At 46.5% G+C, this 24,243-nt stretch overlaps 1 protein-coding gene across 3 annotated transcripts in view; it reads left to right on the top strand.

Moving 5' to 3' along the window:
* LOC139056090 (uncharacterized) overlaps nt 1-23,015 on the top strand; it is a 142,109-nt gene extending 119,094 nt beyond the window's left edge. For all 3 annotated transcript variants that reach the window (XM_070533949.1, XM_070533950.1, XM_070533951.1), the window contains 5 exons: nt 2,260-2,298; nt 6,331-6,372; nt 7,623-7,676; nt 15,615-15,737; nt 22,302-23,015. In XM_070533949.1, the coding sequence (XP_070390050.1) occupies nt 2,260-2,298; nt 6,331-6,372; nt 7,623-7,676; nt 15,615-15,737; nt 22,302-22,835 (792 nt within the window). In that variant the 3' untranslated portion in view covers nt 22,836-23,015. The remainder of the gene's footprint in view (nt 1-2,259; nt 2,299-6,330; nt 6,373-7,622; nt 7,677-15,614; nt 15,738-22,301) is intronic.
* The last annotated feature ends 1,228 nt before the right edge of the window (nt 23,016-24,243 follow it).

A 24,243-nucleotide genomic window follows, 5' to 3' on the forward strand; every position in this document is an offset into this window, starting at 1 on the left:
ACATGCAGTGAGAGATCCATAGCTGCGGGTGGGGTGAGGGGGGTTTGTTGCCGCACGGCCTGTGAGATGTGGTGCAATTTATGTTGAGAGAGGTGCACATCGCTCTGAGGTCGAATTACGACTGGGTGAAGCGCAGCCGGGTGCAGGGGGTGGTAAGATTCTTCTTGTATGGAATTAATGTCCAGCCGTCTTCAGCAGCGTTTTCGTTTTGCTGAGTGTCCATTACATGGGCTTGCTCGGTTGCGTGGCCAGGCTGGGTAAGGCCCATTATAAGTGAGCGAGATGTCTCGGACTTCACGTGGGCGCCTACAGCTCGTGACAGCTCGTGGCACGCCGCCGCACGAGGTGGCGCGAGGCCGGCGTCGACGGGAGCGAGAGTAGGTCCCAGGATTGCGTCTCAGCTCCGGCGTTAGGCATAGCGGCGTGGTCGGGTAAAAAAAACTCTCCTCAAATTCAAAAGATGGGCTCACATGTGGAGGGTAGGACATCCAGGCGTTCCTAGAGCGAAGTCCTGTCCGAGCATAATGTCGTCGATAGGCTGGTAGCAGGAAAAATGACCAAACGCGTGAGATGGTCGGAGCTCAATGCCAAGGCGTCCTGAGTGGTCTCCAACGCGAACGAAATGTCAAAAGCACAGCACATAGCAAGCTATCGGCACTACGCGAACTCTGCAAGCATAGCAGATCGCTTTAAAGACACGAGCGCCAGCAACGCATCCCTGCGGCGTCGGCCAAAGGCGTGTACTACGGTGTTCGCGATTGGCGTGGCTAGCGCGATAGTAGACGCCGCGGTTGTCTCCACTCTACGGAGCGGCGGGCGAGGAGGACATTCAGACACCCTATCAGCTGCTGGAGAAGAACACCTCCCTGCTTTGCACGCTATGGGAGAGGGCACGCATCCGGGCCGTGTTCCTTGCTCACGCACGTTAGATGGAACCGCGTGCACTGGCTCACGCTCACACGCTTTCACTCATATGGAACCTCACGGCGACGGCGACGCCGTCGGCAGGAATGCGCCTGCAGTGTCAATAAAACAAAATTTAAAAAAATATCCTACGAAGAACTCTCACACAGAAATTTTCTGAGCCCCTACTGGGAACTTTGTTTTTGTAAGCCTTCGTGGTTTGTCGTTTGCCTACTTCCACCAATCTTCCAATCAACTTTTACTAAACTGTATAGCGGATATGTTTACTTTCCCCCTACTCTCGCTCAACCAAAGGTTTTCAAGGAGGCCAGACTTAGCTAAATCGACCGCTGGGCAGATATCTTCACATTATATAAAACATGCACCATCGTTTCCCCTCCTTTACCGCAGCAAGCACATGCTTCTTCGTCATTCTCATCTGTCGCTTTATAAGTCCGTGTTCCGGGGCATCCTGATATTGTATCTAAAGCTATGAGCTTCCCTTCGAGTTATCATCAATTGTTTCTTTCCTGTTTTCATTTTTTTTCTCTTAAGTAGTTACTCATAGCAGGTTTCCTTTTCCATTGGTCCAAGCTACATTCCGCCAAAACCTTGTACTTACGTAAGCAGCCCTGATGCCACCTTCTGTCCCTTTATTAAACTTTCGGGGAAGTTCCATGACCAGACGCAAATTATTGCAGGGATTTTTCTCACTACGTACGGTTGTTTAGCAGCAAATTGATCCAAAAAAATGTGAGAATTGTTGCTCTGCCGTTCACCTATTCGTAAACGAAATCCACCCCGACAATGCTATGACTTGCCACTTAGACGTCTCTAATTATGTAACCACATACGGCATCATCATAAAATAATGTGCCATGCCGCTTTCCTACCATACAAAAAGGTTTTATGGTTACGGCAACGTGGAGCACTGCCTAAACTACTTTCATAAAAGAAATTCGAAGCTTCACATTTACATGCAAGTATGCAGCCGGAGTGGGCACGAATCGGTACCGCGGCCTTTTCGGTACAATATTTCTCTGCCAACAGCATTTTCGATACCATGACGCTATAGCAGGATGAAGGCGAATTAACCAACAGAGCGAAACTTTCCAGGATGGAGTGATCGGTTGTGTACTAATGCGTTTTGTAGCTTGGATGCAGACTAATAATAGCAGAGCATTGGGAGCGGCCTGCACTGTCTACTTTATTAGTAAACTTCCACTTGGCAGTTTTAGCCTTGCTCAACTGCTTACTTGTCGCTTGTTGGTTGTGCCACTTTATTCCAATAATTGTTATACCTCAGAGTAGTTGATATTGTGCTGCTAATAGCCATATATATTTCACCTTTTCCAGTGCATCAGGAAACTAGGCAAATGGAAGAAGTGGGAAGACGTAAGGAATGCTTTCGGTTATGTTTAGGTTTTCCTTATAGACCGCATTCACCGTTTTAACAAACGGACTTGCCTTTGTCACGTGTTACGCGCCCTAACGAAGACAAGCCCACTTTTCGAAACGTTGGCTGTGTCGGCACTTCTGCGACCACTGTGGCGTTTTAAGTCTCCATCGCCTTGGGTTCTTTTCTCATATTTTCAACATGCATGATGCTGTACGTATAGCAATAACGAGCCATAATATACAGCGCTGTTTTGTTCTATTTGATAATGTTAGGACCATGTCTTACGCCGAAAACACCTCTTTAAGTAGCTCACGCTGCGTATACTGGCAACATAGTTATATAGTTAACAGATACTGCTATTCCCTACTTCTCAAAATAAACGAGAAGAAAGGGAGTTAACCGAAGGCTCCGATTTTTATTAGTCATATCATAAGAAGCCAACCTTCTGACCTACCTACCTTCCACACTGACATAAATCCAAACAAACCAGTGATAACCGTGATTAAAGCTATCACTATTGCAACGTGGAAGCAATTAGCTTGTCAGTGTTGTGTATTACTGCTGACTAATATCCCTTTCGTCAGTGGCGAAGAGGCTGCTGGGTTTGAATGTACGGTTTTAGCGGGTGTACATTGTAGCTTGGCGTAAAATACTTGAAATTACTTCGATTCGGTATCCTTCGTCGGTATTGATTCTTTTGGTCCACTTATATTAAGAAGCCACGAAAACGCAGGCGAAAGGTGTTATGGAGATCAGTCGAAGGCGTGCCCACCAAAAAGCAGTAGGAAACATACATTGGCAGTATAGAGACGCTAACAGGTATTAACAGACTAAAGCAAATACGTAATTACGGTACATCGCGCACAACATATACCTACATGGGTACATAAGACAGGATATACAAACAAGAGTATACTCATAGGTAAAATACACAAACACTAAGTATTTATTCAGGCACTACGCCGAACAAGCAAGGACAAAATCCCCAGAAGTAAATGAAACAGATGACATAAACGGATTATGTGGTAGGGAGTGCTTCGATGACTAGCTTAAACAGCGGTTCGGACATTTGTTTAGCTAGATCATGTGTTTCAGGTTTCATGTTAAGAAATATACGTTTTTGATAACGTTTGAAGGCCCGATCTCTCTCTCTCTCTCCATATATATATATAGAGAGAGAGGGGGAGAGAGAGAGATCTGGCCTTCAAAGTTTATTAAAACCGTATATTTCTTAACTTGAAACCTGCAATACATGATCTCTCTCTCTCTCTGTATATATATGTGTATATATATGTGTGTATGTATATAAGTATAAATATATATATATATATATATATATATATATATATATATATATATATATATATATATATATATATATATATATATATATATATATATGTATGTATGTTTCAAGGGAAAGTTCTGTAGGTCCGGTGCATAGGTAGTTGACGAAACGAAGGAGCACACTTACTACATTGCAATTTTAATGTTTCTACGTTTTAACCGTGCCACGGCCTTCGTCAGAATATCAACCTAATTCTGACGAAGACCGGGCCACGGCCCGAGACGTAAAAGCAATAAAAGTGCAATTTTCGTAAGTGTGCTTCTTCGTTTCTTCAACTAATTAAATATATGTATATGTATATATATATATAAACGAGAAGAAAGGGGGTTAACCGAGGGACCCGATATATATATGATATATATATATATATATATATATATATATATATATAATGAAAAGCCAATAAACACTGACACCAAGAACAACATATGGGAAATTGCATGTGCTTAGTAAATGAAATAAAGTAATGATAAATTAATGGAAATTAAAGTGGATGAAAAAACAACTTGCCGCAGGTGGGAACCGAACCCACAACCTTCGCATGTCGCGTGCGATGCTCTACCAATTGAGCTACCGCGGCGGCGTTTCCCCATCCACTTTCTTGGGTATTTATGTGTACTAGTAGAACCCTGGGAGTGGGAGCGACATGCGAAGGTTGTGGGTTCGGTTCCCACCTGCGGCAAGTTGTTTTTTCATCCACTTTAATTTCCATTAATTTATCATTACTTTATTTCATTTACTAAGCACATGCAATTTCCCATATGTTGTTCTTGGTGTCAGTGTTTGTTGGCTTTTCATTATATGACTAATAAATATCGGGTCCTTCGGTTAACCCCCTTTCTTCTCGTTTATTACTTAACGAGGGTCTCGAATCCGGCAACATTGATGCCTTCAGGTAGCATATGTGGGTTTATTGACCAGTTGCCTTCACCCGAAAAAGATCACGTTCTCGTGACGCCTGCGGCAAAAAAGACGTTCCACGTCCGCCGCCAAGGTCTGTGAGTGGGGGCGCTGGCTAACACTCCCAGGGTTCTACTAGTACACATAAATACCCAAGAAAGTGGATGGGGAAACGCCGCCGCGGTAGCTCAATTGCTAGAGCATCGCACGCGACATGCGAAGGTTGTGGGTTCGGTTCCCACCTGCGGCAAGTTGTTTTTTCATCCACTTTAATTTCCATTAATTTATCATTACTTTATTTCATTTACTAAGCACATGCAATTTCCCATATGTTGTTCTTGGTGTCAGTGTTTGTTGGCTTCTCATTATATGACTAATAATTACCGGGTCCCTCGGTTAACCCCCTTTCTTCTCGTTTATATATATATATATATATATATATATATATATATATATATATATATATATATATATATATGTAATAGGGGCTATGTACACTTGATAGCAATGCTGACGGTATTGTCATGATGTGTATGCATTACAATACTGGAGGGCAAGTTTCCAGAGCACTATACTATGGGTATAAAGTTAAGGTAAGACGATTCCTAATCCGGTGCCAAGGAGCGTTCAACCTTGATGCGAATATACACGTCGTGCTGTGACCAGAGCAAGTGCTTCTGCAATATAATGTCCGATTCCTAATGGATTTTTTCCTAATTAAGAAGAGGACTCGGCACCATTATATTTAATTCTCAAATCATAATTTGGATCGACACTGTAAAATCAGGTATTTAGTTTTCACATCAATCAAATTCGTTTGATTGTAGCCGTGTCGGATGTACGCTAAGCTTACTATTTCAATATCTTGTATCGCAAAGGCTATTTCCTATAAAGAAGACGTTAGTATCATTTGCAAATATGTCCTTATTATTGGGCATAATAAATCTATCGCTTATTTTAAGCAGAATTGGTACAGGCCCTGAAATGGCACCTTTGTAGCACACCTGTTGCCACCCGTCCGGCAGCTGAAGTGGAAGAATTAACCGTTGAGTGGCGAACTATATCGTGGAGGTCGCTATGAAACAATTTTAACGATGCGCCCCTTGTACCAACATTGCTGCGCTTGTGTTATAGTATAGTATGTTTTATAGGGTCGATCGCTTTGTGCCGATCCGGAAATTGCATTTTGATGTGAATATTATTTGTAATTTTTTCTTTGATTTCGAACTGTGTCAATTCTATATGGTGCTGGGCACTCGCGTACCTAAGAATTACACGGCCATTTCCGCTCTTTTCACGTGCGATTGTGGATGCACTGACGAAGAGCCTTTTTTAAATTTTTTTGAGACGCGGACGTTCAAGCTGCGAGCAATGCTGTTGCCTTCAATGTTTGTTCGGCTGGTTCTTCTTGCTGAACTTGCATGGCTGTCTTTCGTCACTCGTCTTCCGAAACACCGGTGCAAGCGCATTGCTTTGTTCTCACGAATTACTTCCTCATCGTCGACAGCTTTTCATATGCATTCCCAGCATCAAAGCTCCTTCTTTGTTAGAGGGTAAAACCAAGTCTTTAAACGCACGTGTAGAATATCCGTCACATTGGCTAGAAGGATTGACAGCCTTGGCATCATTTCCGTTGTAGTAATTGCTTTTTCTCTATCATCCATCGATGCCGTTAGCACACTTTAGGGCCTTTATTTATGAGTAAGAGTCACTGAGAGCTTCGATGCAGTACTTTGCTTGAACGTATTTTCTGAGCTCGCGCACCCTATTGCTTTTACAGTATCTTAAGGGAAAGAAATCAATGGACACACCATCAGATGGGGTAAGTTTAGTAAATCTAGGGTTACTGAGCTAATCTTGCTGAAAATCTCCAACCTAAACCCCGCTGATAGCAATGCGGCAGCCAAAGTGTGCGATGTACTATGAAAAGCTCAGGCTTGCTTTTGTAATGGCACAGTACTGACGCTTGTTACGGCGCTCTACGAACGGATTCTATGTGCCAAGTTCCGTCCTGAGACGGCTTCAAATTGTTAATTTAGGAAATGAGACCTCAAACCTAAAACATGCAACATTATTGTTTTTTTTTATTTAGGCCTTCAAATGTATTATGCAAATTGTAGAAAAGAACATTTTTAGAAAACGATACTGTCGGACTTACCACTCTGCAATTCGGCAATCAAAAATTATGTCACACGCAATTCTCTTCACTGTGTCTCAGAGCACATGTGCTGCGAACGAAACTAATGCATTGTACATGGCTCTGAAACGCACCACTATATGTGAGTCGAACTTTCGGAAACCTTTGCAAACATTGCAACTAGATCCCGTAAGATATAAATTAAGATGGGAGATTAGTTCGCCTTACACGTTCTAATGAAGGGAGTTAAAAGTACTGAGCTATCTGTTCTTATTGCAGAGTTCGGAATCTCTAACCTTCGTGCTTCTATTTCCCTTTTTGCCTTACCGATCTTACAGTAATTTCTGAAAAAAAATTCAGACGCTAAATCAAAATTATGCTTCAAAATTCTTTACAATTTAACATTTTCCCTCAATTGCAACAAGTTTCATTAAAATCAACCCAGTGATTAGATAAGAAATACATTCAGGCGTTTTACATGTAGTTGAATAAGCGGTATCGGTTTTGGGTTCGAGTAAACGCTTCCTCTTAATTACGGCCCGCGTTTGGACCTCTCAAGACTGGCCATTCGCCCTGTAGTGTGCGACAATTACGAAAACTGCCTTGTGTTCCTGCGCGTAGGTACTCGTGACTTGTAGGGTGCATTGCTTCAACGAAATACTTTGCTGTTTAAAGCAATTTTTGCCGGCTCAGCCTTTAAAGTTAGCTAAAGACGGAGAGCACCACGTTCACGATACAAAACCACTTCTGCAATTTCTCACACAACCAGCGCCACTAGTAAAAAGAAAAGGAAATATTTTTTATTATATTAGCACCACGCCGCGTAGCAGGTATGAAGCTTGTATAAAAAAGAAAAATACTGGCACGAACAAGAAAATCAAATGATCAATATCAGTGCTCACAAGGCAACGTTGCACGGTGTTTTTCTCTCGCAGGCATTTTGGGTACCGCTCAGTGTGTTATTTACTACTATCACCACCGCCATTAAGGTGAGTCCACAACGCGGTCAATATTGTTCGTCACATGTGCGACGCAGACAACAGATAACACTGTGTCACTTAGCTCAACCGTGCTGGATATAGGTAGGTGTAACATGCCACAAGCCTAAACACCAACAGAAAGCAAAAAGCTTCTATCCTGCGCAAATAAGGGACGGGAGAAAATACTAGGAAACTGAAGTATGATTACTGCCAAACCTAAATGCCGGTATACCAGCCGTATTGGCTAGCAATTGTGAAAAATCAGGTTCTGCGATGACTGCTCCATGCGAAATATTATTACATGGTTGCTAGAGCATATTCTATTGCTTTAAAAATATAAAGCACACGGAGCCTGAGGCAATGAAGCCGATGAAAGCATTAGCAAATTATACATTATTTCATGGAAAATCTATAAATAGTAAAAGAGAAATTAAAGTGCAGGAAAAGAGAGATTGCCGCTGGAGAGAGCTGAACCCATTTGCAACACGCACGTGGTGTTTTCCCCATAAGCTACCGTTACGGCTTTCCTCTGGCCTACAACACATCAGCTAGTCGCGCGCATGTGCCAAAAAAGGACACTAAAGTAAGCGAATGACACCTAAAGCCCTACTGCAACGAAATTTTACTCGGGCAAAATTGACTATAAATGACTAGCGTAAAATCTCAAGGTAAGCTTGGCCAAACCACAGGGATGGTAATTGCCTAATTTGTTATTAACAGCTATTAAACAGCGCCTATGGAGACCTGCACCTACGTGCACCTGGTGGCAGAGTGGTAGCGATGCCTCTTCGCGAATATTGAAGAACTGTACGCAACTGTTGATCGCTCAGTAGTGCCATGTTGCACATAGGCAGCCAGGCGCATTTCTCGCTCGTCATTTGCGAGTTGACAGGCGTCCCTCTCGGCGTGCGTTCTTCCCTGTTGCACTCGTGGTTTGGACTGTTGCAAGAATGCCGATGCGTTACGTGGTCGTCGGTTGCTCGAATACGTACTCGAGCTCGAGCAATGGTTGTGCATTACACAACGTTGAGTGGAGGAAGGCGGGACAGATCTTTCCTGTGCCAGCTTTCGGAGCGAAAGCGTGCACCCAGGTGCAGAAGGCAAGTGCGACGCGGACCAGCCAACGCGCACAAAGCATGTAAACTGCAGTTGACGAAGCTGGCGCGATATTCTCGAGCGATCATTTCGGGTAGCGAATCACCCTCAAGATATTCCGTAGCATCTCAACATGGGACGCGTCGAAGTAGACGAAGTCCTTTCTGACACAGCACCGGGAGCAAGCAGCAACCGCATGCTGCATTTGTCACGAAGGAGAACGCGATGCGGCGGTGGTTGTGTGGACGCGGCGGCAAGCGATGCAGGAATTCAATGCCGCCAGAGCGAAATGCGCGAAGCTTTGTCACGGCCGCAGTCCCGCTTGTCCGCGTCTGGCCGTGAATTTATGCACGTTGAGCACCAAGCCACTCTAGCCCCGCCGTATCAAGCCTCAGCTACTTATCATCCTTGGCACAGATGGCGGTAGTTGTCTGGTCGGTCTGATCAGTCGACGAGTCAGGCGCTTTCAGCGTGCCAGGTGGCAGCCGGTAAGCTCGGATACGTCATGCCGGAGATGCTAAGATCGCTAAAACTTAACCCTGTGCTTTAAACGTGACCCGCAGCAGCGCGGCGATCAGTTGTCGCAGCGCCAGCGGCCAAGTGCGCGGCGAACGAGCTCTTGACGAAGACGCAAACGCAACAGCTCGCTTGTGTGAACTCGAACATCATGCTCCTGATAAGCGAAACTAGAGCGCAATGCACCCTGTTGCAGCTGCCCCGGCGTGCGATAGGACACGTTCTGTACCCGCGGCAGCCACACCAGACTGTAGTGCGTCCAGTTTTCGCCGATGTAGCGTACCCCCAATACGCTCTTATTCGAGCGGAGACAGAACGCATCGAGGCCTTGCTGTTGACTGTGGACAACCGCATAGAGAAAACCGGCTAGACTCGGCGAATACATTGAATTGAGAGAACATCGCGGACGCGCAACAGCGCTGCCACAGCGCACGAAGCTGCTAACAAAGTATACTAACTCTGTGGTTAACGGACGTGTGGGACCTGTTAGCTGACACACCAGAACGAAATGCAAGCAAAGCAAGGAGACAGCACGGGCAAGGTAAATATACCCGCTAACGATTCCATAGAAGCGCACGCGTTCAAAACGTGGCGGTTCGACGGTGGCTCGCGGGATTTAGCGCCATCTATGTGACGAGGGAACACTTCCGGTGGGAAGAAAAATAATGTGGCGTCATATCCGTTAAATATAGAGGTGACGTCATTTCGTTCTCGAAGGCGCGAAACTTGTTTTCATCGCCTGCCATTAGAGCCTTTGGAGCTTTCAGCGCGAAAAGCAATTTAGAAAAAGGCCAGCCGCATGGCTGTCGAAATCGTGCTCCTGCATATGACAGAATTTAGTTGCAGGCGGACGAAAGCTTTAGGTGTAGAGTGCTGATCCTATGTCGGCGCCGAGCCCATCGGCCAGCGCAGTCGCACGGAAACAACTAAAGTAAACTGGAGATCGAAACTCGCTGCTTTTGACTGAACAGGTTAAAAAACGATGAAGCTACCCGTGTCACCAATTTCAGACAAACGTCGACAAGCAAAACAACGCTACGTGTGAAGGGGGCGTATCGTAGCAGGTGTACTTTACGAGTGCTCCTTCCTGCACACTTCAAGAGCTGCATTGCATTGCAAGCGATAGCGGCGTCAACGCCCCTGCCCACTCTTACAATGGGCATTGAAAAGATGTATTTATCATAATAATAAAATAAAATAGAATTGCCTTTCTTTACTCGTCAGGGAAATGTAAAATTGATTAGGAATTTCATTTTCGCTGAATAAATATAATTGTGTCTCGCTTTAATTAAAAACGCTTTTTTCTTTGCCAATGTTTGTTTCCTCCAAGCATAGTCGCGCTTTAATCGCTGCCTTCATAATCACCCCTGCTGATGTTGGCGACAACTTGTTCTGAACCGCTTTTCAGCCGAAGCTTGGCGACCTATTTGGGTCGACCTTGGTACGGGTGCTGGTTCTCCATATTCTTCACTGTGCGTCACTTCCGCCGAGTGATAACGACGTCGTTTTTTTTTTTTCATTTTCCGTATGAAAAACACGGATTTTTGCGAGCTCTTTGTGACTGATTGATTTGTATTTCAAGCGTAAGATTTTTCACAGAGGCTATTGTATCTCTAAATTATCTCAAAGTGGGCTTTTTACGCGTTCGAAAATTTCGATGCAGTTGGCCTTTAAGTTTACTCCAGACCGTTTGGACTCCAACCCCTTTTCGAAGGAGAAAATTTTCGTCGCTTAGAGACAGGTTGACCAAGCTGAACGCGCCGTAAAATCATTGATCTTTCTATGTGAGATGGGCTTAGGCGCACGCCCGTAGAACATATGTAGCGTGAATATGTGAGAAATACGTTTGCGACAGAATGTATTGGGTGAAATCCGTGTGATCGGAAAGCGTGTGTGGATCCCCATTGTAATATATCAATCGCCTGTCGTCTACCTCTTTCTTATCCTTGTATCTCCCACTATGCCCCTTATCACAGTGCGAAATGGCGGGCGATCTACACGCTCTCCCGGCCGAGCTCTCCTCCTTTATCTTCACCAAATCCTTCTCCTCCTGCTTTTCCCGTGTGCATATGTACAAAGTTTTCACTGGATGGACGGATGCTATCAATGTCCTCAACGAAAAGGGACGTTAGGTTGCGCCACCAATTTATTTAGGTGGCGCTATAGCGTTCCGGGTCCCGCGTGGTTGTCGGCGGCGTCGTCTGTGAGAGGAGAATTACCCTGAACCACGCATCGTTAACCAGGCAGGCCCTCCGCGTGGCACATAGGCGTTACTGAAATAACTGAATTTCTAAAAGTAAAATGCTTAAGCAGATTCCTGAAGGACGACTTAGGCACAACCTACAGACATGATAGCGTCGATCTACAATTTGAATTTACGAGAAGACATAATTCTGTTGCGCGGAAGCTCAAACACAAATCCCTTTTCCAACTGCCGTATGGGCGTCTTGCGCTGGAGGTTGAGGTATAGTAGCGGCGCCTGGTGGCGGCGCGGGAAACGACATCTGGGTCGTACCAGCTTGGGGCGTATTAGGCCGTGGCTGTGGCGAAGCACGCTTCTAGACGAGTTTTGCGTCGATTCGCACTTTTTTCTGCCCTTTTGCGAGTGCAAAAAGGCTCGTCTCTTCTCACAGACCATGCCAACCACGCTGCGAGCTCGCCGCAGCCTATAGTTTAACGAAAACGAACTCTCCGTGTGCCGTAATGCTGGGAGCAGAAGGAACCGGTGGCGCCGATCCGGAGGGACCTAGCCCAGCCTCGAAAAGGCGTCACCGTCATTACTTCTGCGTCGTGGGCTGCCATGAACAAGAAGGCCTGAATCCCAACATCAGATTCTACGGTTTTCCTCCAAGGCCCCACGAAGTGGAGCGACGGGCGCGCTGCATAGCTGCAGTTCGTTGCGCTGAGTAAGCGAAACTTCGCGTCATGCTGACTGCTTCGCCTGTCTTAAAGCTTGCTTGATTATCTGCGTTCTAAATTTCGATTTTTGCACCTGCAGTGCCGACAGCAGACCGACATGGCAGCAGGCATGGCTGGTAAGTCACCATTCGAGACCTGGCCACAGCCATTAATTAACAATTCGACCGATGCGCAGTGGTGAAGTGACCAGGTGTGTGCAAGTGACCACAAATGGCCGGCCTGATTCGGTGACAATTCACTACCCCACTACGAGCAGCACAGGTTAGAGAGTTAAAGTGCTCATGCTTGACCTCAAGCCGGCATATTGAGGCAGCGCAGCAAGGTAGTATTGATTACAGCAGATCGATGTTCGAACGCTGTAATTAAAAGCTACGTCAAGCGAGCTGCGCATGAGCTCGCGCTGCAGCGCGATTCGTACGTACGTGCGAGCTCATATGCATTGCATCAGTTATTAACATTTACTAAGAGGGACAGATGGCTGCTACTACAACGCAGGCATAACTACATGTTTAGCGGCATGCAGTCAACAAAGACTGCAGGAGGCCCGCCGTTTCGCGGCATGTCGAAAGACCGCTGCCGTCGCGGCGCGTACGATCGTGCGATCGAGCAGTTCGTACATCGCGGCGTGTACCGTCGTGTTCTCGAGCAGTTCCGTACACACGATGTCTGCTTACCGCTGCTGTGGATTCATTTATAGCAAGCATTTCCTCGCGTTTGTGCGCCTGAATCTAGCAGCGTGCAAACCTTACCTGAAGTTCCACTTCGTACGCGACTCGCTTCACTTGCGATTGACACCGCGCTAAAACTTCGCCGCTTAATTCTTCCACGGCGTACATGTATTCGGCACTGCATAATTTCTTGCCTTTACGCAGCGTGCCACCCCTGAAAAAATCTTCGGCGCCCGATATTTGCTGCAGGCCGTGACACAATACAACCGAAAGTGGCGGGGCCATATTGTAAATGTGCTTTCCGAAGCAGACGATCGAGCTTGGTACGACCCATTTTAGGATCGTACCAAGCTCGGTCGTCTTGTTCTCAATCTTGTTGTGATCGTCTCATCTCAATCTTTTTGTGAGAGCGCGCCGGGCGGCTGAGGCTCATGAGCTCCTGGACGGAGGACTCCACCCACGCCCAGAACCCGTAGAAGGACCCTACGATTTTCCCTAATATGATGATTCAATATTTATCTGTCTCACTCTCTTTAACGTCGGCTTCAGAATTACGCCTACAACATCTTACGACAGTAGTTCATACCTGCGATGTTTGGCTCCTTGGCACTCTGTGGCCATGTGTGGTGCTTGCGCCAATAAAATGCATAGATCATCATTATCATGATTGGCTCCAAATGTTACGACGTCAACGCAATCAAAAACGCACCACGACTGCAAGTCTCACCATGATAACTGATCGCGATCGTTATGTAGGTAACGGCACGGTGAGGGAGGTGAATATTCTCTGTGGAACATAGCCGTATCGGAGCACTATGGGGAGGGTCAATAGCAGCAGGTAGAGCAAGTTGCTCAACACCAGCATAACAGTCTCTCAAAGCCGAATGTGTAGACAGAAAGTCAAGGCCCAGGATGAGGTCGTGAGGGCAGTGCTCTAGTACATAAAATAAAACAGAAGTATGATGTCCAGCGACACTCACACGAGCCGGACACATGCCAATAACAGCTGGTGTTCCACCATCGGCATCTTGGACCACAGGCGAAGGGGCAGGAGTGAGGACTTTCTTGAGACGATTCGGAAGCTGAGCATTGATCACGGATACGTGCGCGCCAGTGTCAATTAGAGCCGTAACAGGTACACCATCCACGTTCACGTTAATGAGGATTCAATGTGTGGGCAAGGTCAAAAGAGGATATGTTTGGCAGCATCACCTCCAGGTGCTGCACCCGTTAGTTTTCCTGGAGGGTGCGCAGGAAGGAATTAGGGAACAGTGATCGGCGAGATGGGGGCGATCGGGAGAAGCGGCGACGTGCTGAAGGGGAGCGGTTAGAGCGGGTAGGACGAGAAGTGTCGCGAGAATTTGCTGGCTGCGTTTGCGGGGCGAACCGAGGAGCAGCATGAGGGCCGTGGGATGGGTGGTTAGGACCAGGGGTTCGAATTTCACGAAGACCGGCAGTGACGTGAAATATGGCCGATACGGCCACAAGTGTGAATCATATAGGCCTGTCGTTTGGAGTACGCCATTTGGCCGGGTTGCGATACCGCGTTGGGGCATTCAGGCTGCGGGTGCGTATGACAGTGCTGGACAGAGTGTATTCAGGCCGATTAACTGAGCAGACATTGGTCAAGCCAACGTTCGCCAATTCTTGGCGCATGATGCACTGTATCAATGAGACGGTCGCCTGGCAATTGTCGGGGCCATGGGTTGGGGTCATGACAGGAAATGCGGCTTCTATTTCACGTCGGATGACATGCAGGATGTCATCAGAGCGATTGGGTGTTAGCGGACTGTGGAGGTCTTCGCAGGTGGACGTAGCAGCCGTGTTGGGAAGGTGGGAAAATGGCTGGGCGATGCGGCGAGTCTTGGCTTCTTCAAACCGCCGGCATTCGGTAATGATGGCTTGCACAGTGGAAGAATTCTTGAAGACAAGGAGATAGAAGGCATCATTTGCTTTGCCCTTAATGACGATTACAACCTTGTCTGGTTCTTACATTTTGGATCCACTTTGCGGCACAGAGCGAGCACGTCCTGGATGTAAGTGAAATAGGATTCTATGCACGTCTGGACAGGCGAAGCGAGGTCTTTTTGGGCGGTGCGCTGACGTCCAACACAAATGTTTGAGTTTCTGTTTACAAATGTCCCAGCTGGTAAGTTCCTCCTCGTGGGTCTGAAACCAGACGCGTGCGTGCCCACGAGATAAAATATATTCGTGAGCGTGATGATCAGGTCCCAGTGATTGTTGGCGTTCACCCGCTCATATAGTTAAAGCCAGTCTTCAACATCAGTGTCGTCGGTGCCAGAGAAGGTTCCCGAGTCGTGGGGTTGTTCTAGAATGAAAGTGGGCGTGAATACCGACGGGCCCGAAGCATCCTCGCCTTGAGCTGGCATTGTAGATGCAGCTAAGGAGCGCCCGCTGCGTAAATCCGTCTTGATAATGATCCCGTAACCTCCACCAAAAATGTTACGGGGTTAAAAACAGTCAGATGTGTATTTACAGAATATTTACAGCAATTATATCGGCTGACAAGATGGTAGACAGCGCGTGAAGCCCCGAACATCGTCTTCTTCCGACGATGATTAAAACATCTTCTTCGTCAGCTTGTCACAATATGTCGCTGCTGAAAAATTGCGCTCATTTCTATGAACATTTTTCGGCTTGCAGAAATTTGTTAGGATGACCGTCACATTAGGGCTTGTCCTGCTATCGTTTTTTTCCTTCTATTTTCATCTTTTTGTTTTTGGTGCAGGTGGTGATTTTGTATTTTATACACGACTTTTACGAGGGCGTTAAGCAGCAAGGATCACTGGACTCCAATGGCCTTCTGGACGTTAATGACTGGCAGCGACAGCAAATGCAGGCAGTGGATCTGGTAAATAAAAGATTTACGGTCAATGTACAGATAATTCACACATGACTAGAAAATAAACAGTATTAGAAAGAGAGAATGAAGCGAATTCATTTTTGCCGTCACCAAATTCAGTTATAAAGACGCTTAGCACTTATCGCCATCTTCCTTGAAATGATCAGATCCCCTATGATAATTTCCGAAGAAGCAGTGATAAAACCAGCCGACATATTTATTCACAAGCGCACCAAAAAAGGCGGATCACCACGTTAGAACTCTATTATATGACCTATCAGCTTCCTTTTGATTGTACCAATGAGAAAGTGGTATTTTTTAAGAAGAATAAAGATGTCATGATGTTATGCGTTCGTTTCAGCGCTGTTGTAGCATACTCTCGTAGTTGGCACTGAACCCCGATGACCTGCTCCTCATAGGAGCTGTTTAACACCCGCTGTTCCTTCGGCCCAGCAGAACTTCCCTTGCGTGTTGCCTTGCGCCAAATTTGTTGCAGCCACGTAATATTCGAACATCATCGGAGTTCGTACAAGTACAACGCTAAACCTCGCTATCACTGCCAGTGTCTCGCCCGTCGTTTGAAACCGCGACAAACTGTTGGCGTTGACGTTGTTCTAGGTCATTCTCTGCCGTTGTTGAAAGCCTTGATGTCTCGCTGGATGCACTTGTGCCTGACGTTCTGGCCGCCAAGGAACTCCGACTGGGAGGATGTGTTGAGTTGTCGGTCGAGCGCCTTTGCGGCACGTTGAGTAGGCGCCCATTGTTTTAGAGGTTGAATCGTCATGGTACTGCGCTGCATCGGCGTGATTGTCTACTTGCATGCCGGGTTTGTCCAGTTTTTTGCTATTGCCGTAGTGCAAGGCGTGATGGCGCTGGCTCTTCCTATGACGTCATATTGTCATCATGTCCTGGGTCAGAACATAGACAGTATGGATTCTACTCATTAGTGTTTTGGTGCTGAGTGGTAGATTTAGTATTGCGGCGTGCTAGTTCGTCGGAGTACGTACACCCATAGCATGGCTGAGGACACACGAATAGATATAGTCTCTTCTTTTGCTTTTAAACATTGAAGCACCCATACGCTGTTTATGTAAGCAGTCCCACAAACCGCACGTATAGGTTTCTCTTTATATACAGTTGCAACCATATGATTAGCGACATAGTAGGTGCCTTCTCTGCCTTTACTTCCTCCATTCTCTCTCTTTATCGACACGCAAAAGAAGTTAAAGGGACACTGGAGGCCAATAATAGGTCCAGCTAAAGTAATAGATTAGTGCTTGAGAACGTCCAAGTCATTAATATTATCGCGAGCAGAGCTTTATTAATCGAATAATTCAGGCAAACGCAGCACAATGAGATTCACTCCGAAACAGTCATGCATTAGCCTGATGACGGAGACACTCCTCACTGTAATTCTCTCACTTGCCCTCGACCACTCGTAATAAAAATATCATTGCATTGCATTAGAAGAAGAAAGAAACTGCGGCTTGTCTTGTTCTATTAGTTTTTTTCTCTTTTTTTGTTAGCAAAAATAGCTCGTCGACGTTGCCCTTGACAGCAACGTTGCGGTTGAATGGTTTCCCTTTCTTAATTCTGCGCCGCCCGCGCTTTCGCATTTTAGTAGTGTCGTTGTCACGTAGTGCTGCGCTCGTTTCTCTGGCTTGCGAAATTCACACAAACTGCAATTAGCACATAATGCCACGTCCATGCGAAGCCGCGCGATTCCCGAATTTTTCACCCCACTTGAGTATTGAGGACAGTTACTTTTGAAATGAAGATATTTGTGGATGTCTGCTGGCGTTTGAGGTAAGCTTATAAGTATGCGATTATATTTAATTTGTACAGTAATGTCAAACACCTTACAGCTTATTTAGAATAGCTGTATGTGAAAGAAGTTGACGAGTGAACTAAATTATTATCTGCTACAAATCTAAGGAGACTATCTTCGTCGTGGTGCCAAGAATATATTATCTAAGAACGTTTTGTATATGAGCGGCTTCAAAGATCTGGTCTCAAGAAAGGATTTTTCAAGCGATGGCATAAATGTATTCGCATAATTCGCAGCCATCTTCGTACCCATTGCTGTTCCGATGATCTGGAGTGAATGTTTCTTGTAAAATTCGAAGGTGCTATACTCTAGTAATAATCGAAGTAGTGTTGACAGCGTGTCCTCGTCTAAACCTCAAGGCGTGTTTACCTTCGTGTAAGTGTTGACTGCCGCGTCAATGCCATCTGCCTGCCGTATGTTTGTGTATATATATAGGGTTACTACACCCATTGTTACCAGGAAGCTTTATTTGGGGATATATATATATATATATATATATATATATATATATATATATATATATATATATATATATATATATATATATATACACACACACACATGTGTGTGTGTGTATGAGTATATATACACGGTGTCCCAGCTAACTTTAACCAGAGTGTCAAACTATGCGAATGCCACGTAGCTGGATAAAACCCAAGATAATGTTTATCGGCGCTTGGGTATATGCTCAAATTATTTTTTTTCATTTTGCCTGATTACATGATTACTCGTAATTGATTAACAAACTTCTCAAACATTATAATTAGATGAAAAGCGTGAATGAGAAAATTGTGTCCACAAAAAACTGTATCGGGAGTTTTTCATATCGATGTACAATTTTGTCATTCACACTTTTCATCTGATTATAGTGTTTCAGAAGTTGATTAATAATTAGTACAAATTATGTAATCAGCTAAAATGAAAAAAATTTATCCGAGTGTCTCCAAGCAACGGCAAACACTACCTTGGCTCTGTCCAGCTACGTGGCATAGGCATATTTTTATACTCTGGCTAAAGTTAGCTGGCACACCCGGTATAATGAACAAAAAGAATGAACCCGCGGGGCCCGATTGTAATACTAATATTAGAAGAAGCATGGACACATGATATATATATATATATATATATATATATATATATATATATATATATACTCACGTTGCAGAAGTCACATATAACGGTGGAATTACAATACTTACAAGAGGGACAACCATGCATTAACAAGATGGCTGTCGAGACTGATTCCACCTCTACACGTCAAATCGTCTTCTTTGTGCTGGCGCCGCTCCTAGTTGCGCCCTATTATATTTAATGTCGCCGTCTCGGCGCTAACTATAAAGGAAGTGAACTCGCGACAAAGTAAGGCTTCATCCGGAACACATGCACAGTGTCCGTGGGGACACGAGAGTCAAGCGGAGCGATCTCGTAGTTGATATCGCCAAGCTGACACAATATCGTGTAGGGCCCTGTATAACACGGCAGCAGCTTTCGAACAAGCCGACGTGGCCACATTGTGTCCATAGGAGAACAACTCAACCAGGAGGAAGTCGAAAGTTCGGATGTAGGCTGGCGTACCGGATTTCCTGCGCGGCCTGAGACTGAGTGAGCCGGGAGCCGCCAATCTGGCGTGCCGTGTGAGCTCGGGCGAACACATCTTGAGCATATTCAGGGGGAGTGTTCGTTGAGGAAGGAAGCAGTGCGTCAAAGGGCAAAGAAGGGTGGCAGCAAAACAGAAGGTAAATGGGCTAAAAGCCAGCGGTCTCGTGATGGGACAAGTTCTAGGCGAAGGTCACGAAGGGCAACGTGCTGTCCTAATCACTGTGTTTGTCAGAAACGTACATGCACAGCATTTCTGTCAACGTACGATTGCGCCGCTCCGTCAGTCCGTTTGTGTGCGGTGGTAGGCGGCGGAAAGCTTTTGCTTCGCAGAACAGGAGCGAAGTAGGTCTTTAACTACTCGGGACAAGAAGGTGCGGCCGCAATCAGTGAGGAGCTGCCGGTGTGCGCCGTCATGTAGGTTGACGTCATGCAAAAGAAAGCCTGCCACCTCAGTTGCACAGGTTGTGCGCAAAGCTCCCGTGTTCACGTACCGGGTCGCGTTTGCTAAATTTGTCCGTGATAGTCGGTGAATCGTAGCTTCATGTAGAGGGCGACGGAATTTCGGCGTCAAAAGCCGATATCTCGCAATCGTTCACAGCAGAGCTGTCTCCCGAAGAGATGCTTCTGGCAAGAATTTGAGTGGAGTAGTTAAAATTAAGGAGAGGGAGCGAAGCCTGATTGCCTGTAACAGTGCGCAGGGTATGGGGAACGGCCAAATTTCTTTCAAGCTATATGTCAGCGAAGGGACATAGTACGTAGACTCAGTCAGGAACAGATGACAACGACAGTATAGTGACGCACGTAGTGGCTTGAGGCGACAGGCGGATGTCTTCGGGAGAGCATAACCGTGGTTGTGTGACTTCCAGGGGTCGGCGCAATTGGGCACCAATCACGGATACGTGTGCACCAGTGATTGAGTGCTGGCGCACTGAATGCCATCGACTAAACATACATCAAGTGGTGTTTGTTCGGCAAAATGACCAGAGGATTTTCTGGTCGAGCCGTCAAGCAGCGTTACCTCAAGGAGCGGCATCACTTAGTTTTCCGAAGACGGGCGTCGGGGATGCATTGGCAACGGTGGGCGACGAGCCTGCGGCGATAGGGGCGATGGTCGACGAGCACGTGGCGAACGGGACTGGTGACGTCGGACTGATGACGATGGACTGTTCCGAGGAGCACGAGCGTCATTGTTTGGTGGTTGCGGTGCCAATGGAGGCTGGTAATAACGCTCGCTCTGTTCTGGGCGGTAATATCTGGTTAATGGCGATCGCAGAGGGAAGAAGACAGTGCGGTTGTTATAATGGTGAGCAACGTGACCGATACGCCAGCAGGCAAAACATATTGGCCGATAGTCTGTGGTTCGCCACTCGGCTGGATTTTGGTAGCGTGCGATTTTCTGCGGACCAGTCAATGAACCTGGAGTGTGAGACAGCTACGAAGCGGCAACGGCACATGCAGAATGAACTCTAAATTAGCGAGTTCTTCTCCGACTATTGCCTCCACAAATGGTGCTTTAGGCCTGACCAGGCCTGACCACCGTCGTTGCTTCGCAGCCGCTGGGGACTGAGGGCCGGCATTTGATTGTTGGTATTCATATAGGAGGTTGTGGCCAAGTACTGCACCAGGGTGTCCAATCCTGCTCTGGTGAGGGAGTGCGTTACCGGTTCTGGTTACCGGGGTCAGGCCGCACTCCAGACCTGCTTACGCAATTTTTATCACCAGGTGGATATTTTTTTTTAATCCGGTGGAAAATAGCATGGCACAAGGGTTTGAACCACGGTCCTCTTGCACACGAGGCGGATACTCTACCTCTACGCCACTGCTGCACCCTTTTGCATTTTGCAGTAGTACTCTGCAACCTCCACCTCGCTTCTACATTGTAGCACTGCCGGAGCCCGGAATGGGTACTTTTCTTGAGGGGGAAATCGTAAGCTGCGCATTACCTGGCATAATTTACAGAGTGGTTTGCAAGGATCAAGGGAAGTAGAAAATCCTCTCCAACGCTTAGTGGCCAGCTTGTCAAGGTGCCGACGGACATGTCGTTGAGCTCGGCGACGCTTAGTACGGTATGAGGTAGATTCCGTTCTTCGGTATTTCTGCTCGACGCGGCGATGCACAGCTCGTAGTTTTTCATATTCAATGTCAGTGGAGCTTCTAGGTGCCGATATCCGTGTGAATTTTGTCGTCTCATGAAGAGCTGTGGTAATAATACGTTCTAGATCAACCGACGAAGATAGCTCTGAGCAAGCGTTGTCCACCACTCTATGATAATCTCGCCAGTTAGTACAATGAATACGAGGTGCAGGAGTTTGGGCCCCAATATAGGCACAAGCGAAAACATATATGTTTTCGTTTGTGTAGTAATTAGTAGTGTAGTGTAGTAATTAGTAAGTAATAGTATTTGCCCTGTAGGGGAAATAATAGTACTTACTTATTGAATTAAAGAAATTATAAATTAATGGCAATCAAAGCAGATGAAAAAAACAACTTGCAGCAGTTGGGGAACGATCCCACGTCTTCACATTACGCGTGAGATGCTCTAACGAATATATATATATATATATATATATATATATATATATATATATATATATATGGCTCACTGTGGATTGGTCCAGATCACTGTCAGTTGCACTTCACTTCGCTCCTCGCACAGGCAGGACGGGTGTCCAGATATAATCTGAAAGAGGCTTTGCACTGTGCTGAAAAATGTTATGTCATGGATCAGCATTACGTCGGAGCTCTTTCAGGTTTGACGCAATGTTTCCGCATTTCTTTCGCACTGACCCCTCAACTGCCCACTTTTTAATTAACAAAATAGACAAAAACAGTATAGGTGAAGAAGCAGTACCGAAAATCACCTCAATTATAGCATCATATTGCTAGAGGCAATGTAATGGCAACTAACGCAGCAAAGGTAATGTTTTAAAGCACATATGCATCAGAGACCTCACAAGTCATATAGACTGCATGATTTTGGGATGTGTGCTGTTCCTTATGTTAACGACGCAAGGGAAAACTTAGGCTGATGGATGCTTTTTTGACTGCGGTGACTAATAGGAGAAATACTCAGCCAAAAAAAACAAAACACTGAAGCTGTAGTACGATAGAATCTGATCCGTACTTATAATGGCGCGGGCTTGTAGGCGATACCAGTCTCCTACGGCGGCATGATGGCACCAGGAGCTCCGATGTCAGCCGCCTACCCAACCGCTGGCATGATGGCACCAGGGGCTCCGATGCAGGGTGTCTACCCTGTTGGCGGCATGATGAACCCAGGAGGAGCCCTTGGAATGGGCTACTACCCAACCGGTGGCATGATGGCCCAACCAGGAGCCCTGGGGCCGGGCACCTACCCAGCCGGCGGCATGATGGCGCAACCAGGAACGCTGGGGCCAGGCTCCTACCCAGCCGCCGGCATGATGGCGCAACCAGGAACGCTGGGGCCGGGCTCCTACCCAGCCGGCAACGTGATGCTACAACCCGGAGCTCCAGGGCAGGAATCGCAGCAAGCCGGAGGCATGGCGACACCAGGAGCCCCGACGGTGACTCACGGAAATGAGGCCCCGATATCGCAGAGTAAAATGGACGCCGTTTGGCCGCTGCCCACAAGACGTCGTTCTAAGAAAGGCAGTGTCACCGAGCAACCGCGCGCCAAATATCCACGCGATACGGACTAAAAAGGCGGACGCCAAGAAACCGGCTTAAGATACCGTAGCTTTCTCCCGCCACGCATGGGTGCATACTCAATATGAAACACTTGCGCGGTAATAGAAACAATCATTCGTCCTACTTTCATTCGTGCTATAGTATTGGTGCAAACATAAACCCAATTATATAGATATGATTTTATAAAGTAAGCTGTCATGGTCTCATTCAAATAGCCGTTGGGGTTGGCCATGCTGACCGCCGGTGCCGTCGGCGCCACCGGCGCTGGTGTGCGTCGCTGCTATGACAAGGCTCCTACCCACTATGAGACATTGGCCAAGATATGGTAGGAATGCCTTGAGGTAGAAGACGAGATGGAAGGGGATGTACCGAGGGGGCCGATATTTTTATTAGTCATATCACAAAAACCATCAAGGACTGACACCAACGACAACATAGGGGAAATTACTTGTTCTTAATAAATGAAATGAAGAAACGATAAATTAATAGACATGAACGTGGATGAAAAAAATAACTTGCAGCGGGTCTCGAGGGTCTCGAATCCCGCAACATTGATGGCTTCAGGTAGCATGTGTGGGTTTATTGACCAGTCGCCTTCACCCAAAAAAGATCACGCTCCTGTGACGCCTACGGCAGAAAGGACGTTCCACGTCCGCCGCCAAGGTCTGTGAGTGGTGGCGCTGGCTAACACTCCCAGGGTTCGACTAGGAACATAAATACCCAAGAAAGTGGATGGACAAACGGCGCCGTGGTAGCTCAATTGGTAGAGCATCGCACGCGAAATGCGAAGCATGTGGGTTCGCTCCCCACCTGCGCAAGTTCTTTCTTCATCCACTTTTATTTCCGTTAATTTATCGTTTCTTTATTTCGTTTATTTAGCACAAGTAATTTCCCCTGTGTTTTCGTTGGTGTCAGTGTTTGATGGCTTCTTGCGATATGACTAATAAGAAAATTGGGCCCCTCGGTTAATCACTTTCCTTCTCGTTTATTAAATAACGAGGGTCTCCAAAACGGCAACATTGATGCCTTCAGGTAGCATGTGTGTGTTTGTTGATCAGTCGCTTTCACCCAAAAAGATCACTCTCCTGTGATGCTTGCGGCAGAAAAGACGCTCCACGTCGGCCGCCAAGGTCTGTGAGTGGTGGCGCTGGCTAACACTCCCAGGGTTCTACTATAGTCGGATACAACTTTAGAAAAAAGGGAGGCCCCGCCCACATGACTGAAGCGCGACAGCCGATTGCCTCCGCAACTAAAATAGTCCCGCTCGAAAAATCGTGCTCCTGAAACGCGTAATTCTCGGCGTAAATAAAGACTTCTGTATTTTGATGACTGGTTTAGTAGAGCTCTCATGTGCTACAGCACATGCCGGATAATGACAGAAAAATAACCCCATGCCTTCTACAACGCTGCCCGTCGTCT

The sequence above is a fragment of the Dermacentor albipictus genome, chromosome 2 (assembly GCF_038994185.2).
Source record: "Dermacentor albipictus isolate Rhodes 1998 colony chromosome 2, USDA_Dalb.pri_finalv2, whole genome shotgun sequence".
Lineage (NCBI taxonomy): Eukaryota > Metazoa > Arthropoda > Arachnida > Ixodida > Ixodidae > Dermacentor > Dermacentor albipictus.